At 29.6% G+C, this 24,840-nt stretch overlaps 1 protein-coding gene across 8 annotated transcripts in view; it reads right to left on the reverse strand.

Annotated features, from left to right (window-relative positions):
- LOC123295783 (protein turtle) overlaps positions 1-24,840 on the reverse strand; it is a 413,559-nt gene that overhangs the window by 63,349 nt on the left and 325,370 nt on the right. For all 8 annotated transcript variants that reach the window (XM_044877238.1, XM_044877237.1, XM_044877236.1 and 5 more), the window contains exon 2: positions 14,789-14,966. In XM_044877238.1, the coding sequence (XP_044733173.1) occupies positions 14,789-14,915 (127 nt within the window). In that variant the 5' untranslated portion in view covers positions 14,916-14,966. The remainder of the gene's footprint in view (positions 1-14,788; positions 14,967-24,840) is intronic.

The following is a 24,840-nucleotide window of genomic DNA, read 5'->3' on the forward strand; positions in this document are numbered from 1 at the left end:
TATAAAATTGTGTACCAGAATATAACATACAACGACCACAAATTTTCCCACCCATTCTTCCTTCCTGATGCTTTCGAATTTTGTTTTTAGCGGATTGCGTATGTATATATAAATATATTTATTTATTTATTTATTTATTTTAGCTGTGTTTTTATTATTTATTCTTTTACCAAATAAATTAATTTATATTTGAAAAATTGAGAGAAAAAATAAATGTGTTTCGCATACATTGATTTTTTGCTTTAAATATTCACTGAATTTGTTTACTACTTAGTAATAAAAAAGTTTTAAAGTCTATGTTTTCGTTTCACAATTCCGAAAAGCATTTTTCTTAACTTCTTTAGTAAAACTTACATTTTAAGTAATCAATATCGGTGACTTAAACAAATCCTAAATTGTTAAGAAATAGAGATAAAATCAAAAAGCATTATTGACGCTCAATTTCTACCAAATTGATATTACTTTTGTACTTTTTCTATGATAACACTTAATAAGCGTGAAATTAGCTGCAAGTTGTCAAAAATGTCATTTTAAAATAACATAAACAAGACGCCGGTTATTACAGCGATAGAAATGTTTTGCTCAATTAATTATAATTGTTCACACTGCCGCTGCCTGGATTTGAACCCGTAACCTAAATCTAGATAGACGAACGGTCAGAGTCTAACGCCTTAGATCGCTCGGTATGAATCACAACGAAACGAACAAATTATTATATACTAGCAGTTACATACTTGCTTCGCTTCCGAAATTCCGAAAATTTTCGAAAGAAGTTTCTACAACTTTCCTTCGTTTTTTGAAAATCTTTCACAAGACCACTAGCTCTAGCTACTTGCAAATTTGCAACTCCATAATTTTTAAAGTTTTGGAGAAAATGGACAACAAAGTTTTTTCCTAATTTGCTCCCTCAGGGGTAAGCAATGATTTTTACCTAAAAATGTTTCAAAAAAAAATTTTTTTTAAAGATATTATTGCTTATTTACCAATTCAAACTCACTTTTTACTCCTTGAGCACGCTATTTCATAATTTCAGCTTGATATCCCTTTTCTTTTTTGAGTAATCAAACCGTAAATGGACTAATTAAGTGATTTTATGAACACCTATACCAAAATTTTGTTCGTATTATCAATATTTACAAACTTGGGACTAAAATTATTATACCTTGATATGTATTTAATATATACAGGGTATATAATTAATGTAATTTTGGAAAATAAGTGTGGGAAAGTCTATAGGAATGAAATAATTTATTCGACTTGAATACATATTAAACTGATATCATTTTTAAAGAAAGCATTTTTCTAAAAATGGTAAAAATTAGAACTTTAATTCAAAGCTTTCGAATATAAATTCAAAAAATTAAAACCGTTGGTTGGAAGAAGCTTATCCTCGTTGGAGTCCAGATATATTTCAATGGTTATGGTTGAAAGCTAGAGACAAGACATTGTATAACAGTGTTTGTTAAACTTAATAAAGTTTATTCTATGTGTGACAGTTCGTTTTTCATTATTACCAGTCTATGTCCGAATTTTCGATTATCCGAATCGACCCCTGTATTTATTTTTAATCAAACTCCGGGTGTGATATAATAGATGGTTTCATCTAATTTAGAACAAAGGCATTATTTTTCTTTATAAATTATTCATTTTTAACATTGAACCTTTAAATAAATAATGTAATGAATTCAAATAAAAATAATACAAATAAATGACAACAAAAAATTGTCATAATATTTATTTTATTACATAATAAATAATAAAAATAATGTGAAGAATATTTGTTCAAAAAAAATAATAACAACAAACCTATGTTAAAAGGACTTTTCCTGTCCATTATATTATGTGTGTTTTATGTTTGTAACATATAATTTATGTTGAAATATTTGTAATTAAATGAACTTAATAATAAAATAAAATACATATTATTTATAAATACTTAGGAGCAGGTATGTAGTTAGTTGGTAGTAGGTAGTAGGTAGTAGGTAAGTAAGTATCTACTATGTACGTAGATACCTTTGTATTATTATTATTTAATAGGTAAAGGTTAAATATTTTATTTATTATTTAGTGTTTACGTGTATGGTATGAGAGAGCTTGAACAATACCTTTTTATGGTTTTATGTTTACTTTCACACATCAATGTTCAGTTTATTCAAATATATTTTATCATAAAATAGAAAATATTAAATTGTTTTATTTATCCAGTTTTACCCAAAAGCTTATGTTTCTTATATTTTTAGTCATATTTTATTCTCCGAGGATATAGACCAGGCATGGGCAAATAGGACTTACAGAAGTATCTCAAAATCCGAGTAAGACAGTGGCAATTACCAGCGACAACCTAAAATACGAGTAAGACAGAGAGACAACATTTTTTTTCTATCTATTTCATTACTATTAGAGAAACTGAGATAGCTAGAAGAGTCGTATACTGTTTCGCTTTCTCCTCTATGAACAATACGGACTTGGATAAAGAGACACACAATAAAGTTATAATAATGGTGACTTCAACTTAAAACAACTCGCCCATATCTGATATAGACTTATGTACTGTATCGAAGGTCAATGAGGACGGCTAGGTATGTAAAAAGCTTGTTTATAATCCGTAAAACACGATTTTGACTGTGCGTAATCACGGTAGGGATAATAATATCGACGACAGCGCTTCCACTGGATAATTTTGGCGATAAAAGAGGCTGTTATGAGTAATTTTCAATTGTTTACATGTAAATGATATAGTAAATGTTAAATTTTACTTGTTGAAAATAACAATCAATTAAACTTGTTGCTTTAGAAATTGTATAAATACTATTTTTAAACTATGTTTATATAAAATATATGAAGGTTTTAAGTTAAGTCCCAAGTTTGTAACGGTTAAAAATATTGATGCAACGCAAAAAATTATTAGTATTGGTGTTCATAAAATCATCTAATTAGTTCATTTACGGTTGTCTGTCTACCCGTCAACACGATAACTCAAAAACGAAAAGAGATATCAAGCTAGGATTGAGAATGATAATGTACTCAGGACGTAAAAAGTAATGTTGAATTCGTAAATGAACAACAAAGTCAATTGGGTATTGGATTCGTAGGACCTATCTTGTAAACCGTTAGAGAGAGAACAAAAGTTTTATTATAATGCTTGTTTTAATTCCATACAATGACACAATTGGTCATAAATCTTTCTCATTCTGACTTGATGTACAAAATTTTATTACAAAATTCAACAAAACTTTTCGTTACTTTTTTTTTTGTCTATTATATTTGAGTTATCTTTTCACTAGTATAACGTACATAAATTCACCGAAAATGTCGAAAAATATTTAATGAAAATAAATATCAGTATGATGTTTTGTTGTTTATGGCCCTCTATTGACATTTTTCAACTAAAATTGGTGATGGTTATAGATATAGAGAGAAGTTGTCTAGATAGACCTGCCTAAATTCGATATATTTCGGAATGATTGACTACGCCAGTCGGTTCATCATAAATTTAATGGATTCCAGCTGTACAAGAACGGTTGGTGAGATAAAGTTAAAGCCATAAACCTTACCGCAAACTAGTTAGCAACTTGATACTTGGAGAAAACTTTCTTGAAATATTAGGAGACTTTTTCATTCTTTTTAATTGTAATTCCGAATATGTAATATAAAAATTGTTTTTAATAATCAGCGCATACATTTACACTGACTGAGTCAATCTACAGCAGGCAAATTTAAAAAATTTGGAAAACGGTTGACCCTGCAGGTCATCCCTGTAACTTCCCGCTAAGTATTGACTCATAACGTGTTAAAAATTCGCGCGACGTTTGATAAAACACTATTTTTTAAATTTTCAAATCGCGATAACTTTAGAATGAATAAACCGATTTTCACGCGGTTGGTGATATTCGACGCAGTTTTTGAAGCTTCATGAAGAATCTTTAAGTTTCAATTGATAGAACAAAAAGTTTGGAGGTTATTCCGAAAAAACGCTTTTTTGGGTTTTCTTTCGTCAACGATAACTCACGAACGAATCAACCGATTTTGACCGGACTGGTGGTGATCGACGTGGTTTTTTGATGTTGAGAGCTGATTAGTTTTTGGAATTGATCGATACAGCCGTTTAAAAGTTATTAAAAAAAAAACACTTAAAAAAAAAATTTCTCGAAATCTATCGGTCTAAATAGGCCTCAAAATCTAAGTTTGGTCAAGCCCTTTCGAATGGCACCAACCGCGATCAAATCGGACAAGCCGTTCAAAAGTTATGAGAGGTTTACATACGCACACACACACACACACACACACACACACACTCATACATACATACAGCCATACAGACACCCTCGCGTAAGTAGTCAGGGAAGCTTCCTGACACCTTAAAACGTCGAGATCTGATGAAAACTCGATTTTGGCAAAACGGGGTGAAAACAGTAACTTCCCTATTTTCTTAGCGGGAAGTTAAAAAAGTGCTTAAGTGCTTATTATTATTTTTTTCTATACAATTATTTTTCGTTCTAAAGAAAAATATACCTTTTTTCCAGAATTGGTCGAACCTTGACGTCCTTCCTAGACTTAGTTAGATATGTACCTTACCGCTTGGTAGCCGAATATAGATAGGTATTACATACCTTTATATATTAATCGGGATAGGTAGGTATACACATTTACTGATGGAATAACAGCTACACTAACCCAATCTATTGTTTGGTAACGAATGGTAATTAATCTTTCCTTGTCCAAACATTGTAAACGTCAATGTATAACAAGTATTTCACCTCTGCTAAACATACAATGTAGCGGTTTTTATGTATTTAAATTTTTTAAACAAAATTTACAAAATTAATAGAATAATCACACTTGAAAAAAAATTTTAACTAACAATTTAAATATGATCGTTAATGGATAAAATTTTTGACTATAATGATCTGACCATTCGTTTGTTAATATTTGCAATGATATATTACTATTTCCAACCTACCTGGCTCAGTTGGTTAAAGCGTAATAAATTTCGTACGTGATCTGCGCCCTCAATTCCTTTCACCACAACAAAAATTGATTTAATCAATATTTGTGATGGACTGGCACAGACCATTGAAATGTTTAATTTTTTTTGGGCTTAGCGTGTATTTGTCAGAGGATGAAATTTTTTTTGTTGATATCCACGAAGGGTTAGTGTAAAGTTAAACGAAGTTTGTAGGGTTTTAATCCTTGTTTCATAGCCACCATCTTGAAAAAAGGGGTACAAATGGTTGTTGTGGTTTATCTTTTAGTCGTCAAAGCCAAAAATAACAAAGTTATAAACGCAAATTGATGAAAATTTGAGAAAAAATTTTTTATTCATCGTTATTAACTACTTTTTTCAGATCATATAAAAAAAAATGTTATCAGGCCATTTTTGTACAGGGGTTTTTAAGGAATAATTTTCATTATATATTTTTTAAATTTCATTGATTAAGGTTTTTACAGCGCTTAATATATAGCCCAACTAAAGATGACTGACTCAATCACCGACTTATCTATACATATTCTAAGGGACTTCTCCATAAGCAGCGGATTTCGGTATTCGACGAGAAATTGCTGGAAACTTACGGAAACAATAGGAAAAGTTCAACTTTTTCATTTCAACCCCCCAAAAATCGAAAAAACTCTACATAATAACAATTTTCAGTTATGTATATACTGGAATGATGAATTTTCACCAATCGCCTCATAATAAAGTGAAATTAATAGAGTTATTTGAAAAATCATGTGACCTACATCACAACCTCCCAGAAAATCGGGAAAGAAAACCCCTCAAAATTATGTTTTCAGTCAATTCGACCCCATAAACATACGTTTTTCAATTCGTTTTTGTCTCAACGTGTCCAACTTCGTGTTCCGTACATGCAATTGTTCTTTCTCAAAATTGTTTAAATACAGTCTTACATATCTCGGGATTGATTTCTTGAACCGTTTCCCTTATTATCTGTTCGAAAAAGGTCTTCATTTCTAAACGACCATTAACATTCCTATCGAATTTTCTTAATTATTTGACACCCTGTATATTCGATGTCAAAAATGAATAGCTGAATGTTATTATTTTTGAAAGCAGGGCTTTTTATAGGTACTGAATACATTTTTTCGTAAACCTTTATAATAAACAAGTGAAAACAAACAATTGACTGAATTAATTGTTGTAATACCATGTATAGACAGTTTTGATGACGCAATCGTTTGTTTTTTGACGTCACGTAAATAAAGAAAGATTTCCACACTTAAATAGCCACACACACATCACTGATTTTCCCATATTAATACATACTACAAAATTTTCACCTAATTTTTTTTCACCCTCGTGGGTAAACAGTGATGTTTACAAGAAAATGTTTCATACAAAAGTTGTTAATTTTTTTATAAGGAACATTTTTTACATTCAAACATTTTGACCTATGTTGCTCATTTACGAACGCGACCTCACTTTTTACGTCTTAAGCACACTATAAAAATTTCAGCTTGATATCTCTTTTTGTTTTTGAGTAATCGTGATGACAGACGGACAAACGACAGACGACAGACGACAGACAGACAGAAATGCGGAAATGGACTAATTAGGTGATTCTATCAACACCTAAACCAAATTTTTTTCGTAGCATTAATATTTTTAAGCGTTATAAACTTGGGACTAAACTTAATATACTATGTATATTTCATATACATGGTATAAAAAGTTTTCCATAGGTAGCTAACTCAGCTAGACATCCTTTATGTGACAAGACACAATTAAATGTATTCTTGTATATATATATATCTATTGACTTGTAAGTTTTTAGCCTCGTTACTATTTTTCACATAAAAATTTTCCATTGAAAAGTTGGCCAAGGTAAAATAAAAATTTTTCACAAACAAATAATAATAATAATATAATATGTAAATATTTATATTAGTCACGCGGTGGTAATGCTGTTATACTGTTTCTAATGTGTTTTTGTTGTAGTACATACAATCAGTGAATGGAATATTATATGTTAGTAAGGTTTCAAATCTATTATGGTTTGGTGTTGTGTACAAGGCTGAGTTAAATAAAACATACAATAAAGCTTTGAACAAAATAGTTTAATTTAATACGAACATGTTTAGTCCAGTTTTCTACTAGACTCTACTAGAGTATATACGAGCTCAACCGTTGTGAAAACATTTTCGATTAACTTTCTTTGCATATTCTCTATAGAAAACTCTAGTTTCTTACTCGCGATAAATTTAATGACATTAGGAGCTGAGGGCAGTGTTTTTAACAAGTTTTTTAATTCTTAAAGCGAGAGGTGTCGTGGCACACCCGGCTAGAACTATGTTACTACTGTATCTTCGTATATTATAATTTTTTTTTTAATATTCAGTGTGACTTTTAGTCGATTTTCTATAAAAAAAAACAAAAAAACAAAAATACAAGATAAAAAATTACTTGTATTATTTGAAAATACAAAAACTATATGAGTAATTAGTTAAAAATATTTGTCTTGTGATACACTACCTTGCGCAGGTTTAGTTAATTATGATGGGGTAATTTTGATCCAAAAAGTATAAAAATCAGGTTATTTTAATGATTGCATGCAGAATTTCTGAGATATCGCAATATTTGGATCGATTTTAGTTCGTATCTCAAAAACAATTCGACCAGTCAACAAATGCACCCGATTTTTGTACTTTTTGGGTCAAAATTACCTTATATACTGAGTTTTATCGAAATTGGAGAAAAAATAAATTTTTCGATTTTTTGCAATTTTTTTAAGGGGTAAAAATTTTTAAAAATTGAGAAAAACGAAAGAAATTTTTTTTTGGAATTTGATGAAACTCGGTGGATGTGGTAATTTGTATCCAAAAAGCATAAAAACAAGGTAAATTTAATGACTGGACCTAAATAAAGTTACAATGTCAGCGAGTATCATGGGCAAAACTTAATTTTTAAAAAACTTCCCCACCGAAAAAATTAAAATCCATTAAAATTTTGAAGAAAAGGGAGTATAAGTGAGGGCTATAACGTTATGGTCTAGGAGACATTGCCCCGCAAAGCGGAAAGGTACCTGCTAGTATTTCATATTTTTTCAATTAAGTACAAAAACATTGGCATGAAATATAAAAATCACCTAAATAAATCTATATAAAATTATACACCTGGTAAATGTTAAGTGTTTATAAATATATATTAATATGTAATATGAAATGACCTAAATTACAAAAGTTATGTATTTAAAACAAAAAGCTTTCTTCACGAATACAAGAAAATATAATTTCACTTAGAATGAAAAAAAAAAAATTAAATGTTGGTCTTTTTAAATGTAAATATATTTATTTCTTAGTAAAAGTAATTTAAATAAATTCATATTTAACTATTATTTCCGAAACATGTACATGTTTATACCTATGTGTACCTATATATACTATAGGCGTGGAGCCACCAATCCTGAAAGCTCCGTGATCACGGATTCTAATATTTTAAATAAAAAATAACACTTAGGCGAATAAGATGTGCTTGGTCAACGTGGATTTGATTGGCCAGATATATTTTAAATAAATTATGTATTATTAAATTGTTCAATATCATATAGAATTTTGTGCGAAATATTATGTTCATCATGAAAAAATCCGGCCGACCAATGATTCTTTTCAACCTTTGTATCCAACCTAAATAAATTCCTGTATTTCCTCATTTCCATATTAATTTGTAAATAAATAGCGGAAAAGCTAAGGAAGAGACCGGAGGTAGAAGAAAGACTCTAAAAGAAATGTCATAAAGTAAGTAAATTTATAACAGTAAAATCTTCACCCACACAATAAAATCTGTTACGCGCGATACTTTTGGCAGTTTGTAAGCACGCATACCAAGATAATTATGAAGGTTACATTACAACGCGTGAAATGGCAAAAAAAAAATGTTTAACCCTCTATCACACCATTCAAATAGGTATGCGTGTCCTTTCTGGCTAAAAATCATTGGTCGGCCGGATTTTTTCAAGATAAACATAATATTTCGCACAAAATTCTATTTGAGATTGATCAAAATCCGTGATGACGGAAAAAAAGTTAGGAAATTTTAAAATACATAATTAATTTAAAATTTTTCCTTGCCAATCAAATCCTCACCGACCAAGCCAATCTTGTTCGTTTAGTGTTAACTTTTATTTTTCAGGATTGGTGGCTCTTGGGCTACTATAAAATATTTTTCATTAATTACACGGAAATTCTAATATGTAATATAACGTTGTTTTAATTAAAAAATATTATATTTTATTAAATACCAAGAAATTTAATTAATTCATGTTTCCAATATTAAAATTTTATACTTTATGTTATCTATTGGACGCATGCAGAGAGTTCACCACCTTCAGGTTTAAAAAGAAACTATTAACCTGGCTTATCTTGAAAAATATATTAAGAAAATGACTAGCTCGACCCGGGTGAAAATTCAGCAAAGCGGGCGGATATCAAACTAGTTTTCTACATAAAATTATAGTGCGAAGAAAAGGTTTACTCAGAAATAATTGACAATAACATTTAGTCAAGAACTACTTTTCACTTTGTAGTTTATTGTATATTAGATATCTATTTCCAACGATAAATATGTGATTGATGTTATTTGAAGGAGTTGATTTTCGAGTGAAACGATGATGAACTATCAATTACCCATCAATTATATTGCTATATTAGTTACTGATAAGTAGTGAGATGTATAATACCATCTCTTAATACGAATTTAAGTTAGACGTATTGCCATTTAATTGAAGTTTCCTATAAATGTTAGTGAAACATGTTAAATATAGAAGATATTTCTAATTTATCTTGCAAAAAATTAAATTTTCTCATTTTTTATACAGAGTGGTAATGTACAGCCCAGTATCGCTGTTCGCTAGTGTACAAAACTTCCAAGATATCAATAAAGGATCGGAAGTCTACAAATATTATACCAACACGTAGGATTTGTGCCTTAAGACTGTAAATAACTAGTTTTTACTTGCGGCTTCACACCTTAAATAGCTAGCAATGAGATTTAGGACGGGTTACGAAGAATTAGGGCCAAATTTCATTCAGAAAGACAAAATATAGCAAAAACTTGCGCAGTTTGAAAAAATGGTAAGCTTTGAAAGGCTTTATCTCAGATTATTCATTGGGAAAACATCATAAACAAGCCCGCAAAAAATCAGAACTACCGAATTTGACGCAAGCTCTGATGTAAGAAAGCTACGTTGCTAAACTTTGGAAGGCTTTATCCCCGAAACTATGGAGTCTATAGAAAGAATTTAGTCTCATATTGTAGCAAATTTAGTCTACTATAAAAACGTCCTGAACAGATACTACCAAAAACTACGTGTTCTTTAGGATTTATGATGTTGGCCCAATGAATAATCTAAGTTTGTGATCTAGAGCGTGAAAATTTCTGCTTTTTTCAGATTTACGAGGGGTTGCGAAAAATCACGGTCAAAATTGATTCTAAACGACAGAATATTGCAAAAAATTGCGAAGTTCGAAAAAATGATAATTATTGAAACTAGAACAGAACTACCGAATTTGATGCAAACTTCGTCGTACTTTCAGGCAACCAGGTTACTGGATTATGTTATTGATTTTATTAAAACTGGCAATAAATAATAACAGATAATAAATCACTTTAACTCCAACATGTTTAAATAAAGTGATTCTTGAAGCATATTATTAAACCAAAAGTATGTAATTGTAAAACACCATGTATAAAAGATATATATATATATATAAATTACACTAATATATATTTATTCGTTATATCTGTTTCTAGAAAACACGTACACAAAATAGCATTATAAGAAGGTGAACTGTGTCGGTCGATGGATGAGGTAACTTTTGTAATATGGTTATTCGAATGGATGAATGCATTCTACTTGTAAGAGCTGCAAACAGTACAGTTAGTTGTGTTGTTGCTATACTGTATCTGTATCTGTTTCTATATCTGTATCTAGTTATATGTTGGGAAGGTAGACGAGTTTTACAGAGAATAGAACACACAAAATAGCATACCAACCAAACTTCAGCGTACATTCGAATCGAACGAAGAAGTATAACTTAACGAGTGGTAGTTGTTGTTTGTATATATATGTTTTTCTTATTTTATTTTACGTCTATAGAGTATAATCTGTGCTGCAAGAAATGTATCCAGAAGTAGTCAGAAAGAACTTCACGTTCCATTAAAATGTTTTATTACTATTGAAACAAATTACACTTCTTTTCGAATGTTCTTTAAAAATACGTGTATGTTTGTCAATTTTTTTGTTTGCTTTTCTTTTTTTTTTTTTTTTAAATATTTATTCTTGGTATTCTTCGTTTTAATTTCTTGCATCAAAAACGTTACTTTTAAAATCGATAAATGGTAAAATTAAATAATAATATATTTTACGAACATATTTATTCGAATTTTTAACTAGAAACTTCTATAAGGCAATAGTTAATCTACACTGAAAAGCAAAGATGGATTATTCATAAGGCAAATTAGGCATGTGGTTACAGGCGCGAGCTTACAAAGGGGCACGCGCGTGGAACTTTTTAAGCAAACATAAAAATTGACATTTGTACAATGATTCAAATGTATGGCAGTCTGATTCATATGGTTTTTGCAAAAAGGGAAAAGTCGGCACTTTGTTATTCTGTGATTTATGGAAAAAGTTATTCCTGGAAAAATTTTTTCATGATCTAAAACGCAAAATGCATTACATTATCGACAATATTTACTGAGAAAAGTTGATTCCATTTGAAAACTATGGTCAATGGCCAAATATTCAATATTTTTAACCCCCGAACTAAAAAAGTTTGACAGCTATGTGTGTGTCTGTCTGTGGCATAGTAGCGCCTAAACGGATGAACCGATTTTAATTTTTTTGGTTTCCTTTGAAAGGTAATTTAAGGGAGAGTGTTCTTAGCTATGTTTCAAGTGCAAGCTTAGGGTTCCGTACTTGAAAAACTAAAATATTGGCAATTATTATATATAATTTTAACATTATTAATTACTATGGAAAGGAATTGTCAAACACACCTGGCTCAAATCGTTCCGAAAAGTGAAATGGTAAAATGAATAGGTAATTCAAAACAATAATTCAAAAGAACAAGGTCTACTCAAATATTTCAATTTCAATTAAAATATTTCCAAAACTTTGCCCCCAAAAAATGAAAGCTCTCTAAGTATCCTTTTCATCTTATTTGATGTCCTTGACCATCACTTTGATATTGATTTAAGAAGGGGTGTTATACATTTAAAGTGTTTATCTGTGCGTCTGTGTGTTTCTCAGTGACATCGTAGCCCCAAAACGATCGAATTGACTTGATTGAGAATATTTTATAGCTAAGTTTCCAAAAGTCGTTTTACAGGAAATAAATCGCATTTGCCGGGGGTTTTTTAAATTTTGTAAATTTTACTTGTAATTCATGTCTACAGACTCAATTTGTATAAATTCAGTTTCCCATTTGAAAGAAATCTAAGACTTGATTAAAAGATTTATTTATTTTTACTAACACAATATAAAATTTTACGAAAAATATAGAAATATCTTATTTTAATGAATAATTTAATTTTTTTCAATAGGCTTTCAAAAAGAAGGGTAATTTAAATGCTTTAAATGCTTTAATAGGAACCATCCATAAGAATTCGTAAGGCTCACGTGCTCCAGGTTAAGAAAAATGTATTTGTTACTTTAGAATCTATGGAATAGAGACTATATTTTAATCTAACAAACAAAAACTGAGTATCGATTACAATATTATTTAACGTATTAAGTAAGACATGAATAAGTTAAATTGGGGACAAATAATGCAAAAATAGAAAACTATAATATTATAATACATATTCGTTCGTAATTTGTCGAAAACAACGGAAAAACAATATTAAAAATAATATGTAAAAACAAACTAAAAAATATATTATGTTTATTAGCGTATAGTAAAAAGTTATTCAAGACTAGATTATTTTGAAAAACTAATCTACATTTTAAAATAAATTAACTTCTGCAATTTGTACAAAATATTATTATTATACAATCTCTATATATTACAAATGCGAAAGTAAGCATGTTTGTTTGTTTGTTTGTTACGTTTTCACATTAAAACTAGTGAATGATTTTTAATAAACTGTATAGCAATATAGCTCATACTTCAGAATAACACATGATATATTAATAAAACAAAATGTTAAAAATTATTTTAATTTGACATTACCATAAATTACAGATTTCTGTAAAAGTAGTCATTTGACATAAAATATTTCATGGCCGTTTTTTCTGATATGCTCAATGAATAATTACGACTATTATATATTTAAAAAAATAGAAAGCCATACATATATTTTACCCGTGTAAATCAATCCTTACCATTATTTCGGGTGTTATAGAAAGGGGATAAACGAGAGCAATCTTTATAAATCTTTACTTTTAAACCCAGCGAATCGGGTGGGTATCACTCTAGTTTTATATAAAAGTTTAATAATATATAAAAATATTGAATAAATAAAAAAAAAGCAAACTAATAATAAAAATTTTATCAACAAGTTTAATTTAATAAATAATAAACTGCATGATAAGAGAACTTCAAACTATAATATTTTAAAACTTCAATCCAATTAACCTACTTAAAAAATATATAATCGGTTAATAAAAAAAAATAACTACTCGAAAAACTAACTGATTGATAGAAGGGAAAATGATTAAAATCATGTTACAATTTTATTATATTAATTACATGCTTCTCGTTGCATTGAAATATCTGGAATACAAAGTGGTTATTATGGAAATGCCACTTTATACAATTTCTATCTATACACATATTGATTGCTCCATGTCAGTTTATTTATTTTTTCTTCTTTCACATCAAAACGGAGCATTAGATCGATTTAATTTGTGTATATAGAGGGATTTGAAGATTTGGAAAGTGATATATAAAATGCTTCATTCATTCAATTCAATTCCCGATTTTTGTATTTTTTGGGTCAAAATTACCTTATATACTGAGTTTTATCGAAATTGGAGATAAAAAAATTTTTCGATATTTTGAAATTTTTTTAAGGGGTACCCGTTTGAAAAAATAGAGAAAATCGGGAAAAAAATTTTGGTTGGATGGGGGTAATTATGATCCAAAAACTATAAAAATCAGGTTACTTTAATGATTGGGTGCAGAGTTTCTGAGATATGGCAATATTTTGATCGATTTTAGTCCGTATCTCAAAAAGCATTCGACCAGTCAACAAATGCACCCGATTTTTGTACTTTTTGGGTCAAAATTACCTTACATACACTGAGTTTTATCGAAATTGAAGAAAAAAAATTGTTAGATTTTTTACAATTTTTTAAGGGGTACACTTTTGAAAAAATCGAGAAAATCGGAAAAAAATTTTATGTTTTGGAATTTGATGAACTCAAAGGATGGGGTAATTTTGATCCAGAAAGTATAAAAATCAGGTTAATTTAATGATTGGACCTATAGAAAGTTTATCTCTTTGAAAAAATCTGAGTTACATTAAATTATAGTGCGGAATTTAGTACAACTCATTGTTTGCCAAAATAAAGTACGAAGTAAGTTTAAGAAGTTTGGATTATTGGAAGTAAAATATCCGCAGATCAAAAAATCAGGGAAGCTGAGAATTGAATACGTTTTATATATGAAATTTTATTCAAAATAATAACAGGCATTATAAATATAAATTAACTTAACCAAAAACTGATTTAAATTATTCACGAATTTATTGAATTAAAAAATCTTTAGAAAAAAACATGATAGTTACAAATTAATTGAACAATTCTAAATAAAATTGTTTTACACATACCTGGTGTAGCTATGATGACAAGTAGAAATAGCGCGCAGCAGCACGAGAGGTGGAGGAAGCCGAGGCCGAGGGTTTGAGTCACTGCCTGGCGACATAACTTGGCCCCTTGGTCCCCTCGCATGCCCATCCCTCTGTTCCCATAGTCTCTGCTATAGCCCTCGCATTGCACACCAGTCACCTGTAAAATAAACAAGTCAAATGTAATAAATATGTATTGTTAAATCAACATTTATGTAATATTTATGTATGTATACCACAATAAAGGTTTAGATACTACCATAATTAGTTAGTATCATATATCCAAAAATCAATTAACATGCTCTCTAAATATTTGTAATTTTATAACAGTAGCGCTAATAGTTTTGATTCAAATTAGTTGGTTTTAATAGATATATTAATCTATACATATAAAATGCTTTGTCCTGAATGATTCACTGACGGATCAACGCACAGCCTAAATCGTTTATCTTAGAAACCTGAAAATGGAGAGTGTGTTCTGTATGACGTAGGCATCTGATAAGAAAGGATTTTGTATGGGACAACTCCTTGGTCCAATTTACCCCGAAAAAAGTACATTTTTTGGGATGCAGTAACACTCAATTTTAACGGGATCAAGTTTCAAAGCCCTACGAGTTTTACTTTTTACCTTTTTACTTTTAAATTTTTAGGGGCCTTCAGAGAACTGAAAAAAAGATATTTTAACATTGATCCTTATGGGAAATCACAGATTTTAATTCACATAAACTGGACGTTCAGATTTTCAATTCTCTGAAGGCCCCTAAATATTTAACTGGTTAATTAGGATATAATAATGGACAACTATGTCAAGTTTCAATAAATTCTGAATGCAAAGTCTATTACCGATAGTACTACCTTAAAAGCTTACGTCAATTAAGCTTATCTTAATATTCCGCCAACCTGTATAAGCGCATATGAATATAAATAAATATTTAATATTATTTAAAATATGTAAATGAAATGATTCATTCTAATAATTCATATTCATATTATTTGATTAATACCATTATGTTTTCTTGTTTGAAAATGTTCAACTAAAGCTAAAGGATGGATAAATTATTAGTTTTGTACTAATGGTACTAGTTTTAACAAAAACCATTAATTCTTACTGTCAACATATTCAGTAATTAACAGCACCCTTTTTTAGTAACATATTAACTGAAAATGTTGGTAGATATGTTTTTATTTGAATGTAGGTATATATGTTTAGAAAATAAAACCGACCATGAACAAGCATTATAAAAATGTCCTAAGACAATCATGTGAACTAAAAATGTATCATAGAACATTTTTTCATTCAATGAAAATTTAAAATTCATTTATTTTTATAAAAATTATGTAAAATATTCATTTATTTTCATTCCACGACTGGGAATTATGAAATAGTTGATGCCATTGGTAGAATACAGGCTTACAATTTACTTAATCAGATTATTATTTTTGTACCATAAAAATTGCATTACCATACTGATTGAATGACCTGGTATATTCCACTATTAAAATATTATCATTTTTTTATTACTAGCTGTAACCCGCCACACTTCACTTTGAGACTTTATGGTTTGCATGAAAATAGATGAGAAGTATATAGTAAATTTTATAAAATTTGATTAACCCCCGAAAAAAGAGTTCACAACTTTTAAACGGCGGATCTGATTTTCATATAAATTACAATTTTTAAATGAACAAATCATGACCTTTTATTTGATACGAAACTTGCGTATAATTTATAATATCCGATCATTCATCCCCATTTTCACGCCTACCCAAGCATCGATACAACTCTTCATGCTCTTTTATTGAATACCCCACTAATTGGGTATATTTGACAATACTCTATTTAACATGAATTGGAAGAACATGAGTGTCCATCAGAGGAAAGAAAAAATTTAGTAGATATTTTATAAAACCGTATTGTTGGTAATTCTGTATCAAATATCCATTCTTTGATATTGGATTTTGTGAGAAAATTTTTATGCTGTATTTCCTCGAAGGTTTTTTGAAAATGAAATATAACAAAGTTTCATTCGAACTTTTTGGACCAAGATATTTGCATTCCAAGCCAAATTTACACTTCTGGATTAAATTTAGCTTAAATGATTTTGATGAGTATATTTTCGTTTGGTAATTTTAAATAGTATTTTTCAATATATATCTTAAAGCCAAAGGCTATAGAAATATTGTTGAAAAATAAATTTTCTTCATATTACATAAATTTGTTAAAAGTTAAAAACTGTTAGTCTAGACAATAGTTTGACAGAAAACATATTGTAGAAAGAAGTGAAGAAATAAAAAAAACATTAGAAAAGTTTTCTATCCTATACAAAAAGTATAAAAATATACAACAATAAGATTATAACTATAAAATTTTCAAGTATTATATATAAATTCTGGTGTAAAATTTAATAAATTAAATAACTATATTTAGTAGATTCTATATAGAAATATATAAATAATGTATTATGGTATCTGTCTCATGAGCTAGAAGCTAACCAGCTCTCTATACTACTTATATAGAACTCGAACATATGAAAGATATTTTATCTGTACGGGATATAACAAACCTATATATAAATACCGTGTGTATCATTACTAGTGATATTCATTTTGTTATTAAACAAATTTTTGTTCTTGTAGATGGCCTACACTGAAAAAAAAACTTAAAATAATAGCAATCTCATCCCGAAGCTTGACGTTTCATATTGAAATAATGTAAAAATACGTTCAAACAATCGATTGGAACAAGTACAGTTAAATATTTGTATTTACAATAGAATGGAATTGAATTTAAATTATGAATTCATTGATACAAAATCACTGAAGTTAAATAAACAAAATCAGTTTCGAAGAAAGAGATTGATTTTAGTTTAAAGTCATGCATTTTATTGATGGTAAATAAAATTGTACTTAGTTGGAATATCGTGTAAATAAAGCGAATCGATGAATTAAAATAAAATTTCTTTGCGTTTGCTTTAAATAAAGGATTTGGTTATGATGATGGCAGTTGGTTAAGATGTAGACTTAGGACGCTAAAATCATTAGTAATTCATATGTCGCTGGTTCAAATCCGACTCGAAGAAATTTTTTTTTGAAATAAATCTATAAGCAGGTACAAACAACTAATGCATTTGTGCCAACTTCTCCACTCAACCCCGAACGTAGTTATATCACATTCGTGGTACCGTTCGCCTCATTTGATCTCGCGATAAGGTTAAAACAACCTCATATCGATTGGTATTACGACTTTTTTTTCAGTGTATCTCTCGGTGGTAAATAAGCCTTGCAAGAATTATAAAACTTTGAAATGATCTTTGTCAGTTATTTAAGGATAAAAACACGAGTGAAACCCTAAGTAAAAGCTGGTTATAGCTTATTTATGAAATTTTTTGAACAGGTACATCATTGTATAGAGCTTTTTGTCCTCTGTTGGAAAGGTCTTTTAAACTGTAATAAAACTTTTAGTCATCCACTTATCAGGTACAAGCTAAAAACTAAAATAAATATTATAATAATAAGGTTTAACCTCGTTGCTCTGACATATACGCCTATAACAGAGGCCACCCACATCATTATTTGTTAATCTTTATTTATTTAATTACAAACATATTTACAATTACTTTTTGATGTGGGTAGAGTCGGCTACTTCGTTGTTTTCCAAGCGACGACAATGTGATCAATTCTGCACTTCCATTAATTATAAATTGTTCACACTGCCGCTGCCTGGATTCGAACCCGCAAGCTAAGACCGCTCGGCCATTTAGGCTCTATCTAAAATAATTAAATATATCTACAATTGCCCGTGCACCTTGAAATTCACAATCAACTATCAACTTCCAGAAAGTATATTCCAAGCTTCTTTGTACACACTATACATATTTAGGTCGGATCTGAGTAAAATGATATACCTAGGACATAGAAGTAGCACATACATAGAAAAGAGCCTGTCAATAATACGTTAGAAATATATACAGTTTTTTTTTGTTTTTTTTGTATTTATAAAAATATATATGATTTTTATTTTTAAACGTGTTCTTGTTAACGTGTATGATTATTATACTACAATATTCAATTTATAATATATATTGAACATACATTATAGATTTTCTATCTCTATTCATTTTTTCATTTTTTACACTCTCTCATATATTCAGTCTATCTGTACACAAAAATATCTTTGCTGAAATCAATTGTGCAAATCAACTATTATTTTTGTACTTCTGTATATTCCATCAAATAGCCATCATTATCCATTCTTTTCTCAATCTGTTTTTTATACATTCAGTCACACTAGCAAAAAATCAAAATTGGATTAAATTTGGATGTGATAGAGCAAAACTAATTTTTTTGGATTCTGATGACTTCATAAAGTTAAAAAATTCGTTTTTTTGATAGTACAGGCAAATTTGATTCAATCTTATTGGAATTTTTTTTGAAAACCACTAATTTTGGGTCATTCTTTTCAACTATCATATCAGTTTTTCGCTAGCTATCACTTATGTGCGTAATTTTGGTACCAGGGCTCCATATTCTTGAAATCTGTTAGAGCTAGGTTAATTTTGAACACAAATTTGAAAAGTATGGCCCAAATTTAGTAGGAAAACATACTTGGTTTATCAAAATTGGATAAAATTTAGATGTGATAGAGCAAAATTAAATTTTTTGGATTCTGATGACGTCATAAAGTTAAAAATTCGATTTTTTTGATAACACAGGCAAATTTGATCCGATCTTATTGGAATTTTTTTTGAAACCCACTAATTTTGGGTCAGTCATTTCAACTATGATATCAGTTTTTCGCTAGCTATCACTTATGTGCGTAATTTCGATACCAGGCTCAACATTCTTGAAACATGTTAGAGCTAGGATAATTTTGAACACAAATTTGAAATGTATGGCCCAAATTTAGTAGGATTACATACTTGGTTTATCAAAATTGGATAAAATTTGGATGTGATAGAGCAAAATTAAATTTTTTGGATTCTGATGACGTCATAAAGTTAAAAAATTCGTTTTTTTGATAACACAGGCAAATTTGATCCGATCTTATTGGAATTTTTTTTGAAACCCACTAATTTTGGGTCAGTCATTTCAACTATGATATCAGTTTTTCGCTAGCTATCACTTATGTGCGTAATTTCGATACCAGGCTCAACATTCTTGAAACATGTTAGATCTAGGATAATTTTGAACACAAATTTGAAATGTATGGCCCAAATTTAGTAGGATTACATACTTGGTTTATCAAAATTGGATAAAATTTGGATGTGATAGAGCAAAATTAAATTTTTTGGATTCTGATGACGTCATAAAGTTAAAAAATTCGTTTTTTTGATAACACAGGCAAATTTGATCCAATCTTATTGTAATTTTTTTTGAAAATCATTAATTTTGGGTCATTCTTTTCAACTATGATATCAGTTTTTTGCTAGCTATGACTTATGTGCTTAATTTCGGTACCAGGGCTCTACATTCTTGAAACCTGTTACAGCTAGATTAATTTTGAACACAAATTTAAAAAGTATGGCCCAAATTTAGTAGGTTTACATAATGATGACGCCATGATGTTAAAAAATTCGATTTTATTGATAACACAGGCAAATTACATCCGATCTTATTGGATTTTTTTTTAAACCCACTAATTTTGGGTCATTCTTTTCAACTGGGTCAGTTTTTTGTTAGCTATCACTGTTGTTTTAAGTCCTTGCGTTCACAAATCAGACACTCCATTCCTAAATTCATATTTAGTACGCAGTCAAGACATCAGATAAATATTTTTAATTTTATATTTACATAAAAATAAAATAAAATATATATAGCTTTTTTAAAATAATATCAAAGCAGCATTTCTTATAAATGCGTAACTCATCAATCACCGATTTGAAATTATATTTTTTGTATCCATTGTATCATAATATGTTGGTGTTTTTCATGGGGGATATACCCATACAAATTTTCAATTGTTGTACACCTATTTAATTGTTAACATAAATCAATCGTGGAAATTTGTGTAGTTTTAATGATTTTTTTTTTAAACTCCGAACTAATTTTATAGTAACATCTGTTAAAAACTATGAAACACATTTAAAACAATGTAAAATTGAATTATTTTGTCAATTGATGATATATTACTGACAATTAATTAATAAACAATCACCATTTTGCAATATATTCTAGTCAGGAACCTTTTTTTTTTTGTAAAATAAATTTAAAAACAATTTTTAATTTTAATAATTTCATCGAAAAATGCTATTTAATGAAAAACTATTTTACACAAAAATTAGATGGAAAGTAAAATTTTATGAATAACAAATATGGTATTGCAAATATGGTAAAGTTTGACTTATATCAGGTGTTTTAAATGGTAACGATACACTACTTTATTAATATAATTGCATGGATGGACATATAATTCTATGAATTGTTATTTAAGTGCATATTGAAAATTTAAAATTATTTTCTAACAAATTTGAATAAGTTATTATGACTGTGCATGAGTTTTATATCAGACGTTTTCCATGGTAACGATACACAAATTTATTAATATAATTGCATGGATGGACATATAATTCTATGAATTGCATGTGTAAGTGTATATTGAAAATTTAAAATTATATTCTAATAAAGTTATTATGTTAATTTATATTTAAAAAATATTATTTGTGCAATTTCGACTCTTATTTTCACAATTTCTGACATTACTAGTTTAATTAATGATTGTTAACCGACTGTGTGATTTTTAACCGACTTCAAAAAAAGGAGATGGTTCTCAATTTGGCTAAATATATTTGTCGTGCACATACTTAATGCAAATTTAAGACTTATATGGTTTTGTGATGGATGGCATTGACAGAACTGAAAAGTTATTATTCGAGTTTCAAACATAGACACCTTGTAAATAAAACGAATCCTGGATACCGAATATCAAAGGCGAAATAAATGATATCGATGCTTCAGATATGTTATGAGGGAATCCTCAATATTTTTGGTCTTACAATCCACAAAAAATATAATAATGTTTCTTTTGTTCATGAGCGATTTATATTTATACTAGCAGATACCCGTCCGCCTTGCTGCGCAATGGCTCTTTTTGAAGTTTTATCTAGGAGACTCGTTGACATTGTAACTTTCTATAGGTTTCCAAAAAATTATTCCATCCACTGAGTTTCATCAAATTCCAAAACAAAAATTTTTTTCCCGATTTTCACGATTTTTTCAAAGAGAAAACCCCTTAAAAAAATTGCAAAAAATCGAGACATTTTTTTTATCTCCAATTTTAATAAAACTCAGTATATAAGGTAATTTTGACCAAAAAAGTACAAATATCAGGTGCATTTGTTGACTGGTCTAATAGTTTTTGAGATGCGGACTAAAATCGATCAAAATATTGCGATATCTCAGAAACTCTGCAACCAATCATTAAATGATCCTGATTTGGATACTTTTTGGATCTAAATTACCCCATCCACCGAGTTTGCATTAAATTCCAAAATTTTTTTTTGCGTATTTCTCGATTTTTTCAAAGGGGTACTGTGCGTTGATCGATCGATCAGTCAGCTACCATGCATTTTGTGTATTTTTATTGAATTGTTTAATAAAAATGAACAATGAAGCTCTCCATATGCCAATTTTGCCCCAGATAAAAGCGCTCGTGATAAGCTCTTGTTAATAATAAACTTCAAATATCACAAAGTAAGGAGGGAGCTTTTATACCAAAGTTATACTCATTTCCGGTAAAATAACACTATTTAACCATATTTTTGTCAAAATGTTTAGTATTTCCTCTTTTTTTTAATGACACTGTATATGAAGACCTTATACATAAGTTATATTTCAATTGTAGAATATTATTATGAAGGCAAACATAACTGGTATAATATCCCGAAATATCGCGTCTTCAGTCCTTTGGGATACCATATAAGTATTATTTATATATACAAAACACCTATGGGAAATCTACTTACGCTCAGTTTTTCTATACATACATATTTATTTGTGTAACAAATACAATAATCTAGAGTATGTTTTACGTGAGTACAGCGTGAATTGTTTAAATTCATTCATACTTGACAACATTCTTAATAAAAATTTAAAACATGGACGCAAATAACATACTTACACAAAAAAATATTTAAAATTAAATTTTTATAAAAAGTGTCTCTTGACAATAGTGTTTTGTTTGAATGGCCATCTTATCTTTCCAGTTTGATAACATTTAAAAATTAAATTTTGTCATACTTCTAAATTCTTTTTCTACAGCAAAGAGTCATTTATAGAGAATGCCGGAACAATAATTTTAAATTAATCAAACTGTGTATGAGGTATCATTAAAGGGCCCCCGCAGACTGCAGACTTTTTATCGGCCGATAGTTTGGTCGGCTTCTTAATCAGTATGGAGAGGAATGCATATGCGCACACTACAGCGATTCAGTATCGGCCGACAAAAAAGTTTGATGGGCTACCCGATTACATTCAAACAAATCTGTCGGCCAACTATCGGCCGACTGTTTAATCAGTATTGGCGCATACACGCCTCCGCATACATGACGATTGTTTAGTCGGCCGATAGCTCAGTTCGCTCTGTGATTTGGCTCTTCCACAGGTATAGAAAGTCTTAAATTTGTATCCTCCTTCGCTATTGCTGGTCCAATTAGCTTGAAAAGTTCATTGAAGCTAGTAATGCTCATTCAATAATAGGCGGAAATTTTTTTCGGGTAATCAAGTAATTTGGAATGCATAGTGTAAAATTTTCCACTAACTAATCTATCACTGAGAATGGGATGCACCCGATACTCTCGGAATCTTTTGTTGATTTTTCTCCTCCGGAGTATGATGAGACCAATAATTTTCCTGGGCAATATTTTCATTGTGCGACCGCTTCAACAGTCAGTTACAAACTAGTTCGAGAATAGTCGGCCGACTCTTGGACTAGTGTGCGCCCTGTTCACCAACCAAACTGTTTAGTTGGCTCGGTGTGCGCACTTTCAGCCCAACCCGACTAAACTATCGGCCGATAAAAAGTCTGCAGTCTGCGGGGACCCTTAAAGAGTTATTCCAGCCATTTTAAGGTTAAAGTGACTGTCCTGTGGTGGGATACACTTAGACCATGGGGTCCGTTGTGACATCGAAAAGGGTTCGCCCATCTCCGGCCAATACTTCAAGAACCATTTTGAGCTGCTTAAGAACAGCAAAAGTGCTTTGACGTCAATGGAATTTAGCTCAGAGAGGTCGTCAAAGAGAGGCTGGCTCAAATAAGTTCATCTCCTCATGGCAAGAGCTGGGCAGTGACAGAGAAGATGAGACATCGTCTCCTCTTTCTCCACACTTTGACAGCTACTGCAATAGTTGTGACACACTGTCATGTCCAGCCATTTAGTGTAATATATAATACCAGCCAAATGGCGACCGCTATTTACGTGAAATGTTAAACATCGTGTACAAACGATATAACTGCTTATTTATCAAAATGACTGCTCAGTTTGATCTATTTAATGACTACTTCGTGATTTTCGCGAGAGTGCCCTAACAAGTATACACAAACAATAGTTTTGATGATATGGATACAACTCTGTTTTGTAAGAAAGAAAATTAATTTAATTTTCAAAGTTTTTATGGTATCAAGTCTATTTTTACATTTGTATGGGTAATGTGGCAAATTCGATATCAGATACCATCTACCCTCTTTCTTACAATTCGATTGTTAACATCTACCCTATTTTTTTGCAATTCGATTCGATAAATTTACAGTTAGAAAGTAGGATGAAATTTTGGAAAATTGTTCTGACCAGAATGGAAAATTATCTTACCATCTCATTATCACCCAAGAGGTACAAATGTTAATTGGCAAAAGTCTTAAAATTTTTAGGGAAATTCAAGGTAAATGTACATTTACAAAATTTTAGAGATTTCCAGAGCTTCTTTGGACTTTGGACCAAAAAAGGCAGCTTGGACTTGGTGCAGTCTATTTATACTGTAGTTTCATATAATTTCGATTCGATAATATTCAGATAATTAAAGGAAATGTTTAAGTTTATTAA

Source organism: Chrysoperla carnea, chromosome 3 (genome assembly GCF_905475395.1).
Source record: "Chrysoperla carnea chromosome 3, inChrCarn1.1, whole genome shotgun sequence".
NCBI classification, from domain to species: domain Eukaryota; kingdom Metazoa; phylum Arthropoda; class Insecta; order Neuroptera; family Chrysopidae; genus Chrysoperla; species Chrysoperla carnea.